At 37.6% G+C, this 18,392-nt stretch overlaps 4 protein-coding genes and 1 long non-coding RNA gene across 7 annotated transcripts; 2 read left to right on the top strand and 3 right to left on the bottom strand.

Moving 5' to 3' along the window:
- Nucleotides 1–263: 263 nt before the first annotated feature.
- On the bottom strand, nt 264–3,446 carry LOC133744147 (cinnamoyl-CoA reductase 1-like). 2 transcript variants are annotated; one of them, XM_062172291.1, is made up of 6 exons: nt 3,170–3,446; nt 2,555–2,724; nt 2,077–2,256; nt 1,164–1,326; nt 724–913; nt 264–589 (listed from the first exon to the last, which is right to left on the bottom strand). In XM_062172291.1, exons 1-6 carry the CDS (start codon nt 3,285–3,287, stop codon nt 457–459), a joined length of 954 nt encoding a protein of 317 aa, XP_062028275.1. In that variant the 5' UTR covers nt 3,288–3,446; the 3' UTR covers nt 264–456. The 2 variants fall into 2 exon arrangements, with proteins under 2 accessions (XP_062028275.1, XP_062028274.1); XM_062172290.1 differs by having other exon boundaries at nt 2,077–2,262; nt 3,170–3,442.
- Nucleotides 3,447–9,389: 5,943 nt separating this feature from the next.
- On the bottom strand, nt 9,390–11,302 carry LOC133706660 (uncharacterized; the record flags this gene model as incomplete). The annotated part of the gene is made up of 3 exons (XM_062132203.1): nt 9,390–9,775; nt 9,930–10,013; nt 11,183–11,302. Coding segments are annotated over 3 exons (261 nt in total), but the record flags the coding sequence as incomplete, so codon positions are not given.
- A 221-nt stretch (nt 11,303–11,523) lies between these two features.
- LOC133706662 (uncharacterized) lies at nt 11,524–13,649 on the top strand. Of its 2 annotated transcripts, none has more exons than XR_009844658.1 (7): nt 11,524–12,102; nt 12,266–12,334; nt 12,458–12,516; nt 12,621–12,673; nt 12,808–12,939; nt 13,026–13,131; nt 13,282–13,649. It is a non-coding gene; the product is annotated as an uncharacterized LOC133706662 (long non-coding RNA). The 2 variants fall into 2 exon arrangements; XR_009844659.1 differs by having other exon boundaries at nt 11,525–12,102; nt 12,821–12,939.
- Nucleotides 13,650–15,692: 2,043 nt separating this feature from the next.
- On the top strand, nt 15,693–16,616 carry LOC133744622 (uncharacterized). Its single transcript, XM_062172697.1, has 2 exons — nt 15,693–15,885; nt 16,017–16,616. The coding sequence occupies exons 1-2, from the start codon at nt 15,838–15,840 to the stop codon at nt 16,614–16,616; spliced, it is 648 nt and encodes a 215-aa protein (XP_062028681.1). The 5' UTR covers nt 15,693–15,837.
- A 299-nt stretch (nt 16,617–16,915) lies between these two features.
- Nucleotides 16,916–17,872, bottom strand: LOC133744621 (uncharacterized). Its single transcript, XM_062172696.1, has 3 exons — nt 17,581–17,872; nt 17,364–17,448; nt 16,916–17,216 (listed from the first exon to the last, which is right to left on the bottom strand). The coding sequence occupies exons 1-3, from the start codon at nt 17,870–17,872 to the stop codon at nt 16,916–16,918; spliced, it is 678 nt and encodes a 225-aa protein (XP_062028680.1).
- Between the last annotated feature and the right edge of the window lie 520 nt (nt 17,873–18,392).

Raw genomic sequence — 18,392 nt, 5'->3', positions numbered from 1 at the left:
TTCCCCATAGTGGTTAATGTATTTATATTTGAATTCAAAACAGCTTATTTACATTAACTGATGCATTCAATATACAATAGCTAGTTCATATCTATTGCATCTATTGATGTGCAATAGGTATGATCTCACAAGAAAGTCAGTAATACTCCACCCTTGGTTAATTTTCTCCATTTTGACATTAGGTCATAACTCAAAATGTATTTTGGATGGAGCATTGCTTTAGCACTTTTTTTCTCAACTAAAAAAAAAAAAAAAAACCAATATACAATAAACACTCATAAAGGTTGAAATATAATTGTAGCAATCACTAGTCTTGTGTACAATACAAATCTGGGAAAGTAAACAGTACAGTTTGGGTTTCACCAAATCTATTTGCCATTGCAGCAGCCCAAACTTTTCCTCTTCCAGGTTATTGATTCTGATGATGCGGCTAGGCAAAGCACACTCTGCGATCTATCAGTCCAATTGTCCAGCCTCCCGGTAGCTTTCAACAGAGTCAATGAGAGTATCGTCCAATGACCGGTAACTCCAACCTAGCCTTTGCAGTTTCTCTGAGCTCACCTGTCTGTCTTCGCCTACTTCAACAAAGCTGCCAACATACGTTTGCATATTCAAATCAGTAAAGAGAGCAAACCATTACCACAGGAATTTATTTGCAAGACCATGCTGATGGAAGAGGTAAATCCCACCATTCTAACATCTATTATTAATGGAGACCCTTACTTCTTCGGATAATTGTAATTCGGATAAAGGCGCCTCAGCTTCTCAACTAGATCCCTATTCTTAACATTGTGGGACATGCATATGTATCTTCCTTCAGCCTCCGGCTTCTCATATGCCATAAGAAGTGCTTCAGCTAAATCCCGTACGTCAACTATCTTCCGGGGCCTGTTTTCCAGTGACTCCTTTCCTTCTGCATGTGGACATTGTTGAAGGCAGTTTAAATATACAGTTATAAACACACTACGAGAAATACAAGCAACGTGTGGTCATGAATGGGGATACACCTAGATTTAGCTCCATAGAAACCAAAATATAGACACACACATGTAAACTAGCTCAAACTATAATGGATATATAATCTTTCTACCAACTAGATGTTTATCTATAAGTATGAAAAATCAGCAGTATTGAATGCAGTATCATTATGACAAAAGTAGTACCCTTGAAAAGCTTGATGAGGACCAAGGTACTTGCATTTACAGTCGACTGCAGAATTGGGCCAAGTATCAGTGTAGGACAAACAGTCACAAGATCAATCCCGGTTGTTTTTGCAAACTGCAGAGCCTCAGATTCTGCTTCAGTTTTTGAAAGGCAATACCAGTTCTGGCAAAAGCAAGAACATACAGATGTAAATTTCTTGCATTAGAGTGCACCACATACCGTATGTTATATAAATGTCAATTTTGTCCCAAGTATAACTACAGAATATAACATCTGGAGTAAACTAGTAATGGGATTGATGGTCTGCATAGTTTATGGCTAAATGAACTTGCTTCATTCTAAGAAAGGAAAAGGTACTAAATAAAACTAGGGACCAAATGTTAAAGATTTGCACCAGTTGAATTGTATCTAAATGAAAACATCCAAATACATAGTTTGCATGGGGCCTGAAATAGAATTGCTTGCTTAGTTGACAATAGATTAGACTTTACAATTTTGGTAACACAACTTTTGCATTTGGAAGAAGTTGAAAAATATGACTGCAAAATTTGGAATTCAATTTCATAAAGGTTAGTTAATAAAAAAAAATTCCCATTTTTGGGTAATTTCATTCATCTTTCAATAAGCATCGTTCATATTGATCCAGGATTTTATCTCTATAGTCTATTGATAAAAGCTTTTTGTTATCTCTGAAAACAACACAGTTTTCACTCTCTTATTTCTATTGTCTTGTTAGTTCTTGGAGCAACAAAAAACTAATAGAAGTGTTCTTGCTATCCTCTCAGAAGAATTACCAGATTCTAAATTCTAAAGGAAAGTTGTGTGTTTATGTGTCCTAATTCATGGAACCACAAACTGCAACTATCATTAAGACTAAGTGCATTGTACGATATAAATTTTGTCAACAGATACCTCAGTATTTCTGCAGTATTCCTTATCTGACCAACAAGACTCATCTAATACTTGACCTTCAGCCCACGTAGGATTCATGGCCACAGCAGCAACAGAGGACACATAAACAACTCGCTTGACTTTTGCTTCAAGAGATGCTTTAAGTACATTAAGTGTCCCCTTAACAGCAGGTTCAATTAACTGTACCTGCACAAAAGATTCACCAAATATTGGGGAAAATTATCATTAGGTAAGTCTACCTTAGGACATTAAACTGTATAAACCCAAGTGAACTTTGAGTACTGAATAATGATGGGACAGCAATGGTTACAGATAAGTTGGCACCCTTTTGATGCTTCAATCATCTAAATTATTGCTTATAACCATTCTTATATATGCAACTAACAGTAGGAATGATGAAATAACTTGGGATTAATTCGATTGAGCATGTTAACTATTGCAATTACTAATATTGGTGGATAACGAGAGACACACTTGCCTCAGGATTTGGCACACTCCCGGAGGGAACAGGACTGGCAACATGAAATACTCCATCACATCCATCAATTGCCAAGCAAAGGGAGTCATAATCCAATAAGTCCGCCTTGAATAGTTTCAGGTTCTCAGATGCTTTGTCAAGCTTTCTCAAGTGAGAGTTCTTGTCATCCGCTATATGCACAATACAGTATTATCAAGAGTTTCGCAATACGGCCATTTCCATGATTCTTTGCTAGCTAGTAGCTAATGAAATGAATCAAGATATTTATTGAAGTTCACATTAATCATTAATCCCATTACAAGCTCGTACACACAATAAAAATAACAAATAAAAAAAAATAAAACAATAATCAGCCGAAAAAACAACAGATTTACTAAAAACTTGGAATTTAAATCTGGGAACCCAACAAATTGAACAAATTTTTTGAACTGAGCACAGAATAAGTAAACATTCAATCAGTATAAGCCAGAGAGACCCGGCAGATAATGGAAATGAAAAGCGAATGAATTTGATGAATGGATCAGTGCATACAGCTACAATAACAAAAGAATTAAAGTTATAGAGTTTCTCAAAGAAAATTAGAAAAAGAAGGGGTTGAGTTATGAATGGCATTACTGGGTTCTCTGACGGTTCCGTGGACTATGCAGTTCTTGGAAAGAAGAAGCTTAACGACCCAGGAGCCAACGAAGCCTCCAGCCCCTGTAACACAGAACCTTCCATTCTGAACTGCCATTTTAGTTGGAAGAGCTGTCTTTGGGTCTCAAGAGAGCTTATGATACGGAAATTGAGAAAATGGTCTGGCTTGTAATATATGCAGTTGGAGTATCTATGCCGGCGAAAGCGGTGACAGCAGCAGACGTGTTTAGAAGTCATGACCGGTGACCAGACATTTATTAAGCAGGCTAGACAACAAGACTATAGGCTTAGTTTGGGATTGATTCTTAAGGTGCTTTTGGGGCTGCTTCTGCTTTTGGGCCTAGAATATGGTGTTTGGTAAAATTTCTTAAAGCTGCTTTTGGTCCAAATAGCTTCTCCGTAAAGCTGATTTTGAGAAGCTACAATTTGTAGCTTTTGAGAGGTGCTTTGGGAAAACACGGAGCAACAGTAAGTGACTTTAATGAAATATGTCAAACTACCGGTTTTGTCCTCCTCCTTTTCTGAAAATGACATTGAAACGGATAGGGTTTACACACCACATCTCCTGACTCCTCCTTCCTCTTCTTCGTCTTCTCTCAGATCGCCTTCTTCTTCAGCTCTTGTACATCTCAACATATGGCGGTGACTTGTCTTCCACCAATATTATTATTGGCTGCTGCTGCAAATAGGGTTGGGTCTTCTTTCTTCTTCTAGCTCTCGATTTCCGACCAAACCTTCCGCCCTAGATCGCAGCCATGTCGTCCAAGCAAGGTACGCCCTTTCTAATTCAAAAGCCCCAATCTTTTCAGATTCAATTTTTAGATTCAATTCTCATAAACCCTAAAAATTTGTCAGATTTGATGGGATTTTGGAATCAAAGTTAATTTTGTTCGTTTTGTTTTAGGTGGAAAGGCAAAGCCTTTGAAGCAACCCAAGGCTGAGAAGAAGGAGTACGACGAGGTATTGTTTCTTTTGAATGAATGTTGAACTTAAAGTTCGTAGCTTTGGTGGCCCATTATGTATTTGAGACCTTAGTGATTAGAGAGGAACATGTTATAATTGCTTGAATTTATGGGTTTTATTGTCTGGGTCAATGATGGATTGTATTTTTGGGAGATGTTTTAGCCTTCAATTTGTTGTGACCAGTGGAATTGGTTTGTACACAGGTTTGGGTGGAAAATGGATTAGTGTAATTTTGTTGATTGCTCACCGGAGAGGAACTCGTTTCGTAATCTAGATCTGTTATGTTGTTTGCCATGTTGTTAACTATTTGATATTATTACCACAATATAAGATGTTTCATGATTCCTTGCTATTCTATGCTGAATCTTGTACTCTAACTGTAATGAGTGCTGGGTTGTCCTGCTCAGATTTAGATCTTTATCATTGGGTTTGATCCCTGGTTATATGTGTCTTTAGATCTTATTAAGCATAGGTTTCTCTAGAATTTATTGAGCCAATGTTTAGGCTCATGCAGGAATTGCCTTGTTATAGATTTTATTTGCAATTTTCCTTACGATATCAACTTTTATTTGCTACTATGCAGGATGATTTGGCCAAGCTTCAGAAGAAGAAGGATGAGGAAAAGGTGAGAGCTCAATTGTCACAATATCTTGGTTCCTTTTTGACGTAGTTATTTGACTAGTTATTGATAGAAAGCTGTTATTCTAATGATGAGCAGGCACTGAAGGAGCTTAGAGCCAAGGCATCACAGAAAGGGTCTTTTGGAGGTGCTGGCCTCAAGAAGAGTGGAAAGAAATGAGGGGTTTTCGAAACCCAAAGTTTGGATGTGATATAATATTATCTGCGTTGAAGTCTTTCAATTTATGGGATGGTCTAATTCCTAGCTGAATGTGCTCCTAAACGCTTCAGTGTGTAACATTAAGACTAAATAAATTGAATTGCCTTTCTTAATTAGCTTGTTTCATTTTTATGTCTGGAGTAAATTCCTTCTATGAGCAAATGAGAATGCTGAATGTGCTGGTTTGTCGTTGTTGCAAAGATTGAATCACTGTTGGTTTAAAACTCTGCGATAATTCAATCCTTCCATCTGTCTTTTGATGAAGGTTTTGAAAATTAAAATCAACGTCAAGCTCCTACTTCTTATTTATTACATTTAAGCTGGCAAAAAAACCAACCTACCGGGATGCCTGAGCTTTATCTGAGGAGTTTATCAACTGTGAAGTCTGATTCTGATAGGCTAATCTTTCAAGTGACTTTAATTTATTTTGTGTAATGGTTCCCGTTGAACTATGGTCGGGAAATGAATCTAAATATTCTAGACTTATTTTGTGTAATAGTAAAACATAATATGCATATTGAAGGGTTTAAAGTAAATATTTTATTCGGTCCAACTAAGGGTAGAAGAATAATACATGAGAAATTTTTTTATTTGGTATGGTTACATAATCAAAAAATAAAATTATGGATTTTAGTTACATATCTTAGTGTGTGTGCCCATTTTGGTAATTATACCCAACCAAAGAACTTTGCCTTGCAACTTACCAAACACCTAGAAATTGCTTTTCGTTCTCACAACACTTTTAAAAACAGTTTACCAAACACCTCAGCAGCTTCTTCTCACAGCTAGTTCGGAAGTGCTTCCTCTCACAACAAGTTCGGAAGTGCTTCTTCTCACAGCACAGCAATCCCAAACTAACTTTATTTGAACGAGAAATAACCACCGCAGTGGATCAGGTACATGGAAAAATTGGGTAGTTAACTAGTTTTAATTTTTGATTTTTGTTATTTGTGGTTTTATGATTTTAATAATTATTTTTTAAAGTAAAATAATGTAAGTACAAGATTTTGTACATGTTATTTGTTGGCATTCCCATACAAAGCTAGTGAAGTATATCATGACAATTCATCACTAAAGAAGTTGGAAAAGGGCCTAATACTGATCTCAAATACGTTACAGGTAAATGCATCTCATGAGTCAGCATATGCATTGGGATTGCAATCTGTGTTGCAATCCTTGAGTCAGTCCTAGGTTTTAGGAAGTTTGTTTTTGGAAAGTATCTTTCTATTCTTAAATTTTATTATGCAAAGATTTTTTTTTCACCAGTTAAAATCGTCCCATTGAAGACCTAATTGATTTAGGTATGTTTATTTTAATTGGCAATCTTTTGTTAAAAAGATTTTTCCTAATAGGAATCAATTAGGGTTAGACGCATTGATTGTACACGATTCTTTCTCCATATAATTCTGAAAATATGGTCTAGGTTTAGAGAGCTTTTAATTTGCATATCATATCAATTTGCATGTGATTGATGCATATATTGTGGGTCTAAACTCTCCAATTCAAATAGTGTTTAAGGAAAGGAGTTTAGGAAATCTTATCTGCATTTAGAATTGTTTTGAATACATATCAGATAAAAGATTGTGATTGCATATTGATTTGAAAAACCTTTCCATGTTTATCTCAATCGGTGTTTAATGTGATTGGATTGAGGGGGAGTCTTTATCTTCTATAAAAGGTTTTGAAACTGCATTATGAGAAGTAGAGTTTTCTGATTGAGAATTTTAATTGTGCTGCATAGTCTGCACTAACTGTTTTACAAAACTCTCATTGTTTGTTTGATTGATTGATCATACTGCTTGTTCACTGCATTCATCACTTGCATATGTGATTGAGATCAGTGAGGCTTCAAGGCAAGCTTGAATTTGAAGGCGTGTCCAGATTTCTTCATCTATACAGATTGCTTCATAGTTGTTTAGAATAGGTCTTTTACAGTTGTGAGCAAGTTAGCATTGTTGCTAGTTAATGTGGTTGTGTTGAATACCACTACTTGTGATCTGTAACGATTTGATTCATATTGGATTTGATTCTCGTGTTGGCTACGTTAAAAGCCACGCAGTGAAGTTTCCTCAGTGGAGAGGTTTACACTGCGTCAGCAATTCTTGTGTTGTTTTATTTGTGTTGTTGCTTGTTTGAATAACTGTCATTACTCAAACTCTATCAGTTTTGTTCCATCTGGTAATTACAAATAATTTTGGGTGGTTTTATTCCAAGCTCTAAATTTCGACTTCCTACATTTTTTGAACAATTTTAAACTCAAGTTTACTCCTCTGTCAATGAGAGAGAAAGAAAAAAAAAACGATTAAACGGTCAATAACCATTAGTCAACACCCAATGAACTCATGATATACAAAACTCAGATTATGCAAAACTAATAATAGGATTGAAATCAAGAGCTAAACAATGGAGATGTAAATCTAATGAGATAGCATATGAGCAATTGTCAATTTTGAATAGGCCTAGGATCTAGAACTGCAAAATCGGCGGAATCGCACAGAATCAGACTGAAAAAAACCAATTTGATTTAGTTCTCTAACATATTAGTTTACATATTAGATTTCTCTCTTCTCTTTCTCTCTTTGATTAACCCCACTCTTCAACCAAAAGAGTATGTGAAATGATTTCAGTCGAGCACAACACCAACCCACAAGTTCCAATGGGTACTGAATAAATAAAAAACAAAATAGGTTATAATTAAATCATTATTAACAAAACAAAAAAAATCAATCCAACTTGTGAAATTTTTTTAAAAGCAACTTCTCTAGCTCATCCAAGCAGAGCCCATTCCTAGGGTTTCTGAGCAGAGCGTGGCGACCGATCCCAAGCATTGTAGTACTGGCGAGAGGCTCCTCGTCGAGGGTACTGGGGTCTGGTTTTCAACGCCGATTGGTGGAGGTCGCGGGACCGAGTGCGAGTGTAAGTGCAGATCGTGATCTGTGGTTGCGTGGCGGGCAAATCTAGGGCTGGGCATTTAAGCCCGAAAACCCGGACCGGCCCGTCAAAGCCCGACCCGTTCGGGCTGGGCTCTATATTTTTTTTTAGCCAAACGGTTCGGGCCGGGCCTTTACTTTTAAAGTTACGGTTCGGGCCGGCCTGTCACTTTCAAAATGGCAAAAGCCCGTCAGGCCCGTCTTATATTTAAAAGGGACACATGTCCATTTCTTATTGGAGTTAATATAAGGCTCAACATGTTTACATAAGATCGGACACACTGAAATATTCTCACTCAAATACCTAAATAACTAAACGTCTAAACCTAATCAATCGGCTCTCTCAGCCTTCATTTCTTCCCAAACTGAGACTGAGAGGCCGCCTCCTTCATTATCAGTCCTTTTTCTCAAGGATCCGGCTTCTCTACTAGAAAAAATATTGCTAGGATCTGCTTGGAAAACCATGTGAGCCCGCCACGTCAGCCCAATGCAATCTAATGGCTGTCAAACTGACAGCAAATGTGGGATAAGAAAAAAGCAAACGGCCCACTAACGTTAGTGTTTTTTTTTCAAGTTCCCCCCTAACAATTTTCACTCTTCCCTCCACTTAGACTTCCTCTTCCTCACGTTTCAGCCGTTTCTCACTCTTCCTATTTACCCTTTGGTCTCAATCCAAACTTCATTCATCTTTGGGTGCTGGTGCTTTGAACTTTCATCATTTAGGTATGTGTATCTAGCTCTATGCCTTCACATTTTTATTTTTATTTATGTTAATTTCCTTTATATTGATCTTAGCCCATTTAGATTTTTAGTTCTGGGTTTTGGTTCTTTGAAATCTCAGCTTTGTAGTCTTGGGTAAGATATATAGTACATCAAGTTATTTAGAGCTGTGCTGACTACTTTTTTGTGTACAATTGTGGTCAGCGAATCAACTGGAAAGCAGCTGGAACAATTATTTTTTTTTTTTTGAAGAAATTCGGCTGCATTTTTGATTAGTTACTTCCAGTTGATTCGACAGCCAAGCAATTGGAGCAATTAATTTTTTGAAACACTACTGCAATTAAGTTTTTTTTTTGGCGGTGTACTGCAATTAAGTTTTGCTCCACTGAGTAGTGTGCAACTAGAATGTAAAAAGTTAAAACATTATCTTCTGTTAGTAATATGTAATATCTAATCATATCAAATTATAATCTCGGATTATATACTCTGCTCTCTGTTCTTATTCTTTATAATTATTGTCATTACTCACTGATCATTGATTATAGATGTTTATGGTTATTGTGATTACTCATTGATCATTGATTATGCTTTCACTCTTCTTTAAAGCACATGAAGATAACTTCTAGCTTCATGAGTAAAACTCTATTTGATTTCAGTTTGTATTATCATGAAGATAACTTCTAGCTTCTAATAATTATTCAACCCAATAACTATCTCAGCAACATACTTGAATTCAACTTTTACAATATAATGCCAATAAAAACATGATTTCATTCATAACTATAAATTCCGCGGCAAAGCGCGGAAATATTTTCTAGTATATTAAAGGAAAAGGAAAATAGTTAATACATACAGATTCATTACTGCCTACTTTCTGATTAAACTTCAATTTAAATACATCATGAGCAAGCAGATGGATTGAATTTGAACCACTGGTACTCGGCTCTCTAACTGACGAATACACCAAAATCCAAAAGAGCACAAAGCAGACTAGTCGGAGGGCAACAGCGACGAGACAAGGGATGCCCTAGAAAATTGGTGCTCTGTACAAAGCTACCCATGAAGAGGAGTATCAATCTACAAAAAGTATTTCATCCGGTCATCTCTTCTCATTGCATTGTATACAGCTTGGACCTGGACATAACAATAAAATGGCAACACAATTATGTTGGTCAGATGTCAATCGATTCAAACACAAATCTATGAAGATATATTCCATCCATCATAGATACATGGCAATAATATTGACAATTAAAAGTGTGAGGCAGGGAGCGAGGGAGGGGAAGACCTGTTCACTAGAAATGACTTGAACAGGACCAATGTTTACAGACACATATTTGCCTCCTGATGATAGCTTCTGCTTGACACGACCCTGTCATAACACATTTGCATGCATCATTTGCTGGGAATTCAACTTATCCACTTGACAAAAAAATCTATGAAAACATAATCAGAAATTCAAACCTGTTGTTGATTCAAAATAGGCAACAAAAGTGTTAAAACCCCACAGATTGCAATAAGATGTTGCATCATCTTACTACTTTCTAAAGCAGGCATTGGCTTTTATAAAGTATATCATAATATGATCTGTTTACAGATAAATATCAACCTATGATTCCGAGAATGATGACTGAGCCAAGAGGACGAAGATTTCATGTACTTCAAGATAATAATCCCATCGAAAATCATGTCAATCGAAAATATAGTTGGCTGTATGAGAGAGCATGGAAGCAAAGATAATAATTTTGGCAGGAAACTAGTCTGTTTTTTTTCACCATCATATTAAGTTCCAGTGTCTAAACTTCTTAATGCATTCTCAATTTGGCTATAGCCTAGAGAGAGTATACCCACTTGGCTGTCTTGTTCCTTATACCCTGAACTATTGGTTAACATTGTTCAGTTCACATCAAAAGAGCCGACTAGGGTTATGAGCTCAGGGAAAAGCCTCCATACTGCATTATGGCCAACAGGGCTATCCACCTTACTTAATGAATGATTGGACAAAGGAGTAACAGGGCTAGTCAGTTCCTTGCAAAACACATGCAGCCTACCCCATTCCTTGCAGTTCTAACGCAACTTAAAACCCAGCATAGCATAAGTTCAACATCATTTGTAACACGAGTCATGCTGTTATACACCTTCCTGTTGCCATTTTTCAACTTTAACCTTGCAAGAAGATACTCCTCATTGCAACACATTCACTTATTATCCGGCATTAGATTAGCATTGTAATACTCTTTCTCTAGGTACAAGTGACAAGAAGCATCTCTAAACGGCTACCCCGATTCACTTATATCAGTCCGTGCATTCACATACTTCAGAATTGAACCCTAAAACAAATTGTTGATGGCCAATTCATGTCTAGTCTCAATCAAACTACTCTACTGTACAACCCACGGAGATCAATATATTCAATGCAATCCTTATTATGTACAAAAATTTCAACCAGAAGCTTGCAAACACATATGCATCATAACAGTCCATCAATATTCTATCGAAAGATCGAAAATTATTGGCAGCCGGAAATAGGAAAACGTATACCTCAAGGACGGGTTGTTGAATTACGGATTCAACAGCAACAACCATAGCCTGCACAAAATCATCCCCTCCGCTTCCAATCGCAGTGAATCCTCTAACAGTTGGGTACGAACTTACCTTAAATCAAAACTACCCAGAATCTCATTAAACTTATTAATCCCTCATCAACTTAAATCCCTAACGCAAAGTAAACTTATCTTACCCAAGACTACAAAGCTGAGATTTCAAAGAACCAAAACCCAGAACTAAAAATCTAAATGGGCTAAGATCAATATAAAGGAAATTAACATAAATAAAAATAAAAATGTGAAGGCATAGAGCTAGATACACATACGTAAATGATGAAAGTTCAAAGCACCAGCACCCAAAGATGAATGAAGTTTGGATTGAGACCAAAGGGTAAATAGGAAGAGTGAGAAACGGCTGAAACGTGAGGAAGAGGAAGTCTAAGTGGAGGGAAGAGTGAAAATTGTTAGGGGGGAACTTGAAAAAAAAACACTAACGTTAGTGGGCCGTTTGCTTTTTTCTTATCCCACATTTGCTGTCAGTTTGACAGTCATTAGATTGCATTGGGCTGACGTGGCGAGCTCACATGGTTTTCCAAGCAGATCCTAGCAATACTTTTTCTAGTAGAGAAGCAGGATCCTTTTCTCAAACCCGATCTGAACCGAGAGATGCTGCCATATCCGCCAACGACCAGCACTCAACGCCAAGACTGCTCTCTCTCTCTCTCTTCTCTTCACCTGCACTGCTGCACGGCCGAGACTGCCGCTTTCACTCTTCTCCTCTGCCAACGCCGTGACTCGAAGACGTGGGGAGGCTAAGAGGACGCGCAGACGCGGAGAGGCAGAGAGAACTCGCAGACGCGGGGAGGCTGAGAGAACGCGCAGACGCGGAGAGGCAGAGGCTCGAAATCCCGATCTGTGAGTTTCTTTCTCAGTTTCTCCCTATACTCTCTGAGTTTAATGTACTCTCTCAGTTTCTTTCTTTCTCAAAATCCTCGAAATGGATTTTAATGTAGCTTGTACTATCTGATATAGTGATCGTGTTTATGTTTGATAGAGTTGTTGTGTTTGTGTTTGTCAGTGTATGTTTGCTGATAAAATGAGGCTAAAATGAGGCTGATCATGTTTATGGAATTGTTGAATCCTTCAGGTAGCATATTGTTTCAGAAATTTGTGGGTTTCTGTTTCAGAGCTTAGTATTTGTGGGCTTCTATTTCAGAAATTCTTTCGGAGCTTAATATTTGTTGGTTTCTGTTTCAAAAATTCTTTCCAGGTTTCAATGGACGAATGACCACTATGGGTGTATATGTGCGTGATTTGCTACTTGGGCAGGTTAGTTTCTTTGTTCAGTTTCTCTTTGTTGCAGAAATTATCTTTGTTCAGTTTCTTTATCTTTCTCTTTGTTCATTTGTTGACTTGTTGTGATATTGTGCTAGAGTTAAGGGCGGCACACGCTGCAGCTGCAGTGGGGACTATGGTGGTTTTTCAGGTGATTTAAGGATTATGGTTTGAGGAATGATTGGAAAGTGAGGTTTTTGTTAGTAGAGAGATTAGGGTTTCGGGTGGATTGTAAGTGAGTGTGAGCTTTGATATTAATGGTTTCTGGTTTGCATTTTTAATTAGGTGTATTTTGCAGTACTAGATAGAGAGAAAGTTCAAATGACAATCATGAAGCAAACCGAGCAAATCTGCAAAACTAGGAGAAAAAGCACCACATGAAATCATCAACTTGTGGAAACAGAATGGCTTCACTAGGTAACTAATGTTGTTGCATGCTCAGTTTACTAGTTGAAAATTGCATCCGTTTGATACTTGATAGTTATTCTACATTCTTTCTGCAGTTTAATAATAGCAGCACCAGAGCTGGATACGTGGAGTCTAGTTAAAGAGATGCTGCCACTTCTGTCAAATTCTGCTCCTTTTGCTATTTATCACCAGTATCTTCAGGTAATCATGACAAAATAAGGTTTTGTTTGGTCTCCTTTTCTATATCCTTGTACAGATCTAATGGATCAGACCTCCATGTTGTGGAAGTCTGATAACCCACACACTTTCAGAGTTATAAGAGGTTGATGCTGATTATAACTATATATACAGGTACTTCCATCAAGAACCCATCCATGTATGCAGATGAATGGATTTGGTGGGTACATTCTCAGCGGGACCAAGATATGTACCAACAACTGATTGATTCTATACAATAAAGTCGATAACGAGAGAATGGAGTTATTTTGCCAACAAGCAAAGGAAAAAGCAGCTCATTATACGAATAACCACACACTGTGAATGGTGACTACTTGAGTACTTGTTACATGGATGGTAGCTGTTGAATTGCTGGATAGAGAACTGGAAAAAGGGCTGCTAAATTGTTGTATTTGAATTAGGACTTTCTATTTCAATTGCATATTTGTATTTCAAACTTGGACTTCATATTTAAATTGGGACATTGTATTTCAAACTTTCAATTGCAGGCATTTTGATTGACTTGTATTTGAATTTGGATTTTATGTATTTTGGATATTTCATTTTGCAGCTTCAACTTTGGATCTTGATATTGTGTTTTGATTCAAATCTGAACAGGTTGAAATGAATGAAATCTGGGTACATAGCAAAGTAGATATATATCCTACTAAGCAAAAGTAAAATACAGGTTTTTGGGCCCGAAAGCCCGCAAGCCCGGCCCGAAATGAAACGGGCCGGTCCCAGGCTGGTCCCTGTTTGTGTCAAAACGGGCCGGTTTCGGGCCCAGTGAAATTATAGTTGGGCCCGGCCCGTGCCCAGCCCTAGGCAAATCGACAGGGCAAGTAGCTTTGCTAATTGAAGCAGCGTCGGGCCGAGAAGTAGCGTTGGAAGGGAGGGTTGTTGTCAAGTGTGGGCGAGCAGCAGAGCTTTTCCTTCCACTATTTCTGCTAAATTTCTCCGATATCGTGAAATATCCTCGATATATAAAGATATTTAGGATATATCCCTATAAAATGAAGAAATATCTGTAAAATCTGATGGAAAAATAAAAAATAGAAAAAAATAGTTATTCACAGATAAACATTCATTATGGAATATGGAGGTTATGTGGGGGTGTAAAATTTTAACAACGGTTTCTAGTTAGGATATGACCTAATAAAGAGGCAAATTAAACTGTTTGGGAAAAATATCTCAAAGTGAAACCTCTGAAGGCAGATTTGGGTGAAGAGAAATCTCCTCAACGCAAATCTGTGTGAGTAGAAGTGGCAAACGGGCGGGCCCGGCACGACCAGACCCATTTTAAGCGGGTCAAGTCGTGCTTAGTCGTGCTTCGTGCCGTGCTTGGGCTGACCCATTTATTATCATGCCGGGCCATTTACTTAAACAGTAAGCTCAGTCCGGCCAATAGCCCGAGCCCATATCGTGATCGGCCGTGCTCGTGCCGGGTCAATAAATGGGCCGTGCCCGTGCCTACCCACTATAAAGCACGATTTTGAAATTTTAATTTGAGTAAATAAAAATTAATTTTATTTAACTATATAGAAAATTAAAATAAATAAAGTTCTACAGCGTTTTTCTTCATCTTAGCTTTTTAAGATTAGTTTTCTAATCCTTCCAAAAAAAAAAAGATTAGTTTTCTAATAATTTTTTATATTCCACTATAAGAAAGAAAGAAAAAAATAACTTAAAATATATTGTTTTTATTATATTATTGTGAGATTAATCTTTAATATAATGAAGATTTAGTATCATATTTTTTTTCGTCATTCTTAGTTGTATTATTGTGAGATTAGTCTTTATTAATAAAAATATATTTAACATTTAAAAAAAATACTTATGACAAAACAAGGATATAATGTTTTATTTCACTATTTTGACAATATTAATGAAATAGCATTGGTGGAATTGTCATGAGATTTTGAATAAAGAGGTCTAATATTCAAATCTCATCATTGTAGTTTTTTAATATTTTTAAAAACAAGATGAAATTTTCTGTTTGTAAGAGCAAATGTAGAGGTGGACCAATTGGAGAGAAAGAGGGAAAAGTAGAATGCAGCGGGAATTTTTTGCCCGACTAATTTGGGGGCCCCACCTGCCTAGGCGATTGGATGACCAAGGATCAGCAACTGAATTTCCCGACTGTTGGTGGTGGGCTCCACACCCACATGGGCCTGCTGCCAACGGCTAATTTTTTTTAACTATCCTTTGTGCAACGGTCACTTAATTGTGGCTGTTGGATCATGTGATCCAATGGCTGCAATTAATTGACAACGGTAAGATTTTTTCCACCCTAAAAAATAATCCGAATGGTAAAAAAATAATCAGAACTTTTTTTTCAAAAATTCTATAAATACCTAGTTCCTCACCTTAATTTCTCACACCAAAATTTTCAACAATTTTATCTCTCCATCTTCTTCCTCCATCAATCTTCTCTTCATTTCTTTCAATTATCATCCAACAATGGGAGATTCGGGTACCAATTGGTCTACCGACGAGCAAATTCAATTATGTGATTCATGGGCACGTAAGACTGTGTGCCCGATCACCGGAAAACAAATAACCTCCTCCAAGTTATGGGAAAAGGTTTATGTGCAAAATTGGCAAGGTCCACCTACAAGCCGAACTCCTCAAGCTCTCCAATCTCAGTTTCGAACGTTGAAAAAAATTCTCAAAGATTGACACAATGCACAAATGACCTCCCGTAATCGTATAGATAGCGGCACCAATAAGATGGACGAGGTATTGATTTTTCCCCCAATACTATTAATTGTTATATTATTATTTTTATTTATGTTTTTAAGTTAAATTTGTCTCTTACAAATATTTGATTTCTATTGGTTGATTTTTATTGCTTCATTGTCATTGTTTAGATGAATCAAACTCAAGGGATCTTCATGAAAAAATATCCCAAGAAATTTGATAAATTTGAATGTTGGGAGAAAGTTAAGTACCACCCGTATTTTGTTGATCCACCAACTAATCCTCAACCACCGGCATCATATTCGACAGCTACTGCCTCCGAAAATGAGTCTCCAATTGAATTGGATGATGATATCGTTTCGGAGACACCATCAAGCTCCATGCCAAGACCAATGGGACAAAAGAGAGCCAAAGAAGCAAAGAAGAAAGGAAAGAAGGCGCAAGATGCAGCAGAAAGTATGGCTCTTGCTATTCAAGCCATGGTCGAATCAACCCAAGCTTCTGTTGAGCTAGTGAAGAAAAGAAACGAAGAAATGGCCTCTCACACAAAGAAGGTATTTGAATTTGAAGAGGCGAAAGAAGATGCAAGAATTATGGCAATGGATACTAATTCCATGACACCACAATCAAAGGCTTGGTGGAAAAAGAAGAAGGGTGATATCGTAGCAAAAACAATGTCCGATGGTGGTAGTAGCGGTTGCTACATACCCAATTCGACTAAATTTAAATGTTGTTTAGGAAATCAAGTTTTATTTTTTAATGTAATTTAAATTTCACTTATGTAATTTTAATTTTATGAAATAAAATTTTTGTGCTTTGAATAAATTAAATTATAAACACAACAATAACAATAGTAATACAAGTTTGTAACTGCAATGACAATATTCTATTGATGTCAAACCAAACTTTATTCTCAAAGATAGATAAACATGGGTTAAAATTACAAAGAAAACCAAACATATTAATAAAGCACACAAACATAAAATACATTATTTAAAATTACAAACCACCATTTATTCAAATCTAATTAATAAATTGTGGTGGTTCATACTCAGTTACCATCCATGTTCTAGTTGTGCATCACCAAATCATCTTGTAGGCATTTGTGGAGGTAGGCCGACTCTACCTGAAATTCACGATCCATGAATGAAGGAAGATTCTGTCCATCTCTCCCTACTAGTTTGAAAGGAATAGCCTCTCCAGTATTAGGATGCACATGCCGATCATAGACGGTTGTCATTGCTGGATTCATTAGATCATCTTCTTTAGGCTCCGCAAATTCTTCCTCAACAAACTCATCCTCCACAATCATGTTATGAAGAATGATACGACTTATCATGATGGCTCGAAGATCCTCCAGTTTAAACAACCTAGCACCATGACGCAGTATGGCCCATCGAGATTGGAGGATACCAAAACACCTTTCCACATCTTTGCGGTAAGCCTCTTGGTTTTTGCAAAAGTGTTTCTCCTATTCTGTTCTGGGGTTCGATATTGTTTTGACAAAAGTTGACCACCTCGGGTATATTCCATCAGCAAGGTAATAACCATTAGTGTACCTTTTGTTATTGACCTCAAACTCAACCAGAGGAGCAGTTCTACCTATGACACGCTCGAACACATTAGATGCACCAAGAACGTTGAGGTCATTTTGATCTCCAGGGGTTCCAAAGAAAGCATGTCATATATGCGTATCGTAAGACGCCACTGCTTCAAGAATAATAGTTGGTCTACCCTTTCGACCCGAGAAAGCTCCAGCCCAGCCAGTTGGGCAATTCTTCCACTCCCAATGCATGCAAACGATGCTCCCAATCATGCCTGGAAACCCACGGCGTTGTCCTCTATTGAGAAGCCTATGTAAGTCAGCAGGATTTTGAGGACGAAGGAACCACCCAGCGTAAAGAAACTCGACTTGTCTACAGAACTTCTTCAGACATTTCAGCGCTGTAGAAGCTCCCATTCTAGTGATTTCATCACATTGATCAGCAGCTGCACCGTACGCAAGCATTCTCAGGGCACCTGTCATTTTTTATTCGGGAAGCAATCCCATTTTTCCAGTGGCATCTGATTTTTGCCCCCAAAAACTATCGAGGTTGCAAAGATCCTCCATTATGCGTTGGAAGACATGTGTTTGCATTCTATACCTCCTTCGAAAGCCTGCTTCGTCGTACACTGGACGTTCGACAAAATAATCCTCCAGGAGAAAATGACCTCGGACTTCTCTATGTCTTTCGACATTTGGGGCACGGCCAGGTCTTGAACCATGCCCTCTAGGTGTCTCCGATAATTGATATCGCGCCACCATTGCAGCCGCTTGAGAGTTTGTAGCTTGAATCCGCTCGAGCTCTTCCATATTTTCACGCTCCCTTTCTGTTAATGTCTAAAAGTCCGGCGGTAGCTGAACCTTTGTTAACGCTGATCCGGTGGGCGGATCGATACTTGTGGTGCTCTCAAAGCTTCCGCTACCTGTCAAGTAAAATACAAAGGGAGTCAGAGGGAGACCGCGCTGGGCGGTCTTCAACTCTCCGATGCCTAAGTCAGCCAAT

This window comes from Rosa rugosa, chromosome 4, assembly GCF_958449725.1.
Source record: "Rosa rugosa chromosome 4, drRosRugo1.1, whole genome shotgun sequence".
NCBI lineage: Eukaryota > Viridiplantae > Streptophyta > Magnoliopsida > Rosales > Rosaceae > Rosa > Rosa rugosa.
The sequence above is the reverse complement of the archived record's forward strand: the minus strand, read 5'-3'. Positions and strand labels throughout refer to the sequence as shown.

What these genes read in the sequence shown, in the direction of transcription:
- LOC133744147 (XM_062172290.1), bottom strand. Translation starts at nt 3,287, where the DNA reads ATGGCAGTTCAGAATGGAAGGTTCTGTGTTACAGGGGCTGGAGGCTTC. An exon ending in GGAGTGTGCCAAATCCTGAG is followed by an intron (nt 2,263 to 2,554) that starts GCAAGTGTGTCT and finishes TCTTTTGTGCAG; the next exon opens with GTACAGTTAATTGAACCTGC. An exon ending in AATACTGCAGAAATACTGAG is followed by an intron (nt 1,327 to 2,076) that starts GTATCTGTTGAC and finishes TGCTTTTGCCAG; the next exon opens with AACTGGTATTGCCTTTCAAA.
- LOC133744622 (XM_062172697.1), top strand. Translation starts at nt 15,838, where the DNA reads ATGACCTCCCGTAATCGTATAGATAGCGGCACCAATAAGATGGACGAG. An exon ending in GCACCAATAAGATGGACGAG is followed by an intron (nt 15,886 to 16,016) that starts GTATTGATTTTT and finishes GTCATTGTTTAG; the next exon opens with ATGAATCAAACTCAAGGGAT.
- LOC133744621 (XM_062172696.1), bottom strand. Translation starts at nt 17,872, where the DNA reads ATGACAGGTGCCCTGAGAATGCTTGCGTACGGTGCAGCTGCTGATCAA. An exon ending in AGCTTTCTCGGGTCGAAAGG is followed by an intron (nt 17,449 to 17,580) that starts GTAGACCAACTA and finishes AGCGTGTCATAG; the next exon opens with GTAGAACTGCTCCTCTGGTT. An exon ending in GCTGATGGAATATACCCGAG is followed by an intron (nt 17,217 to 17,363) that starts GTGGTCAACTTT and finishes TCATGGTGCTAG; the next exon opens with GTTGTTTAAACTGGAGGATC.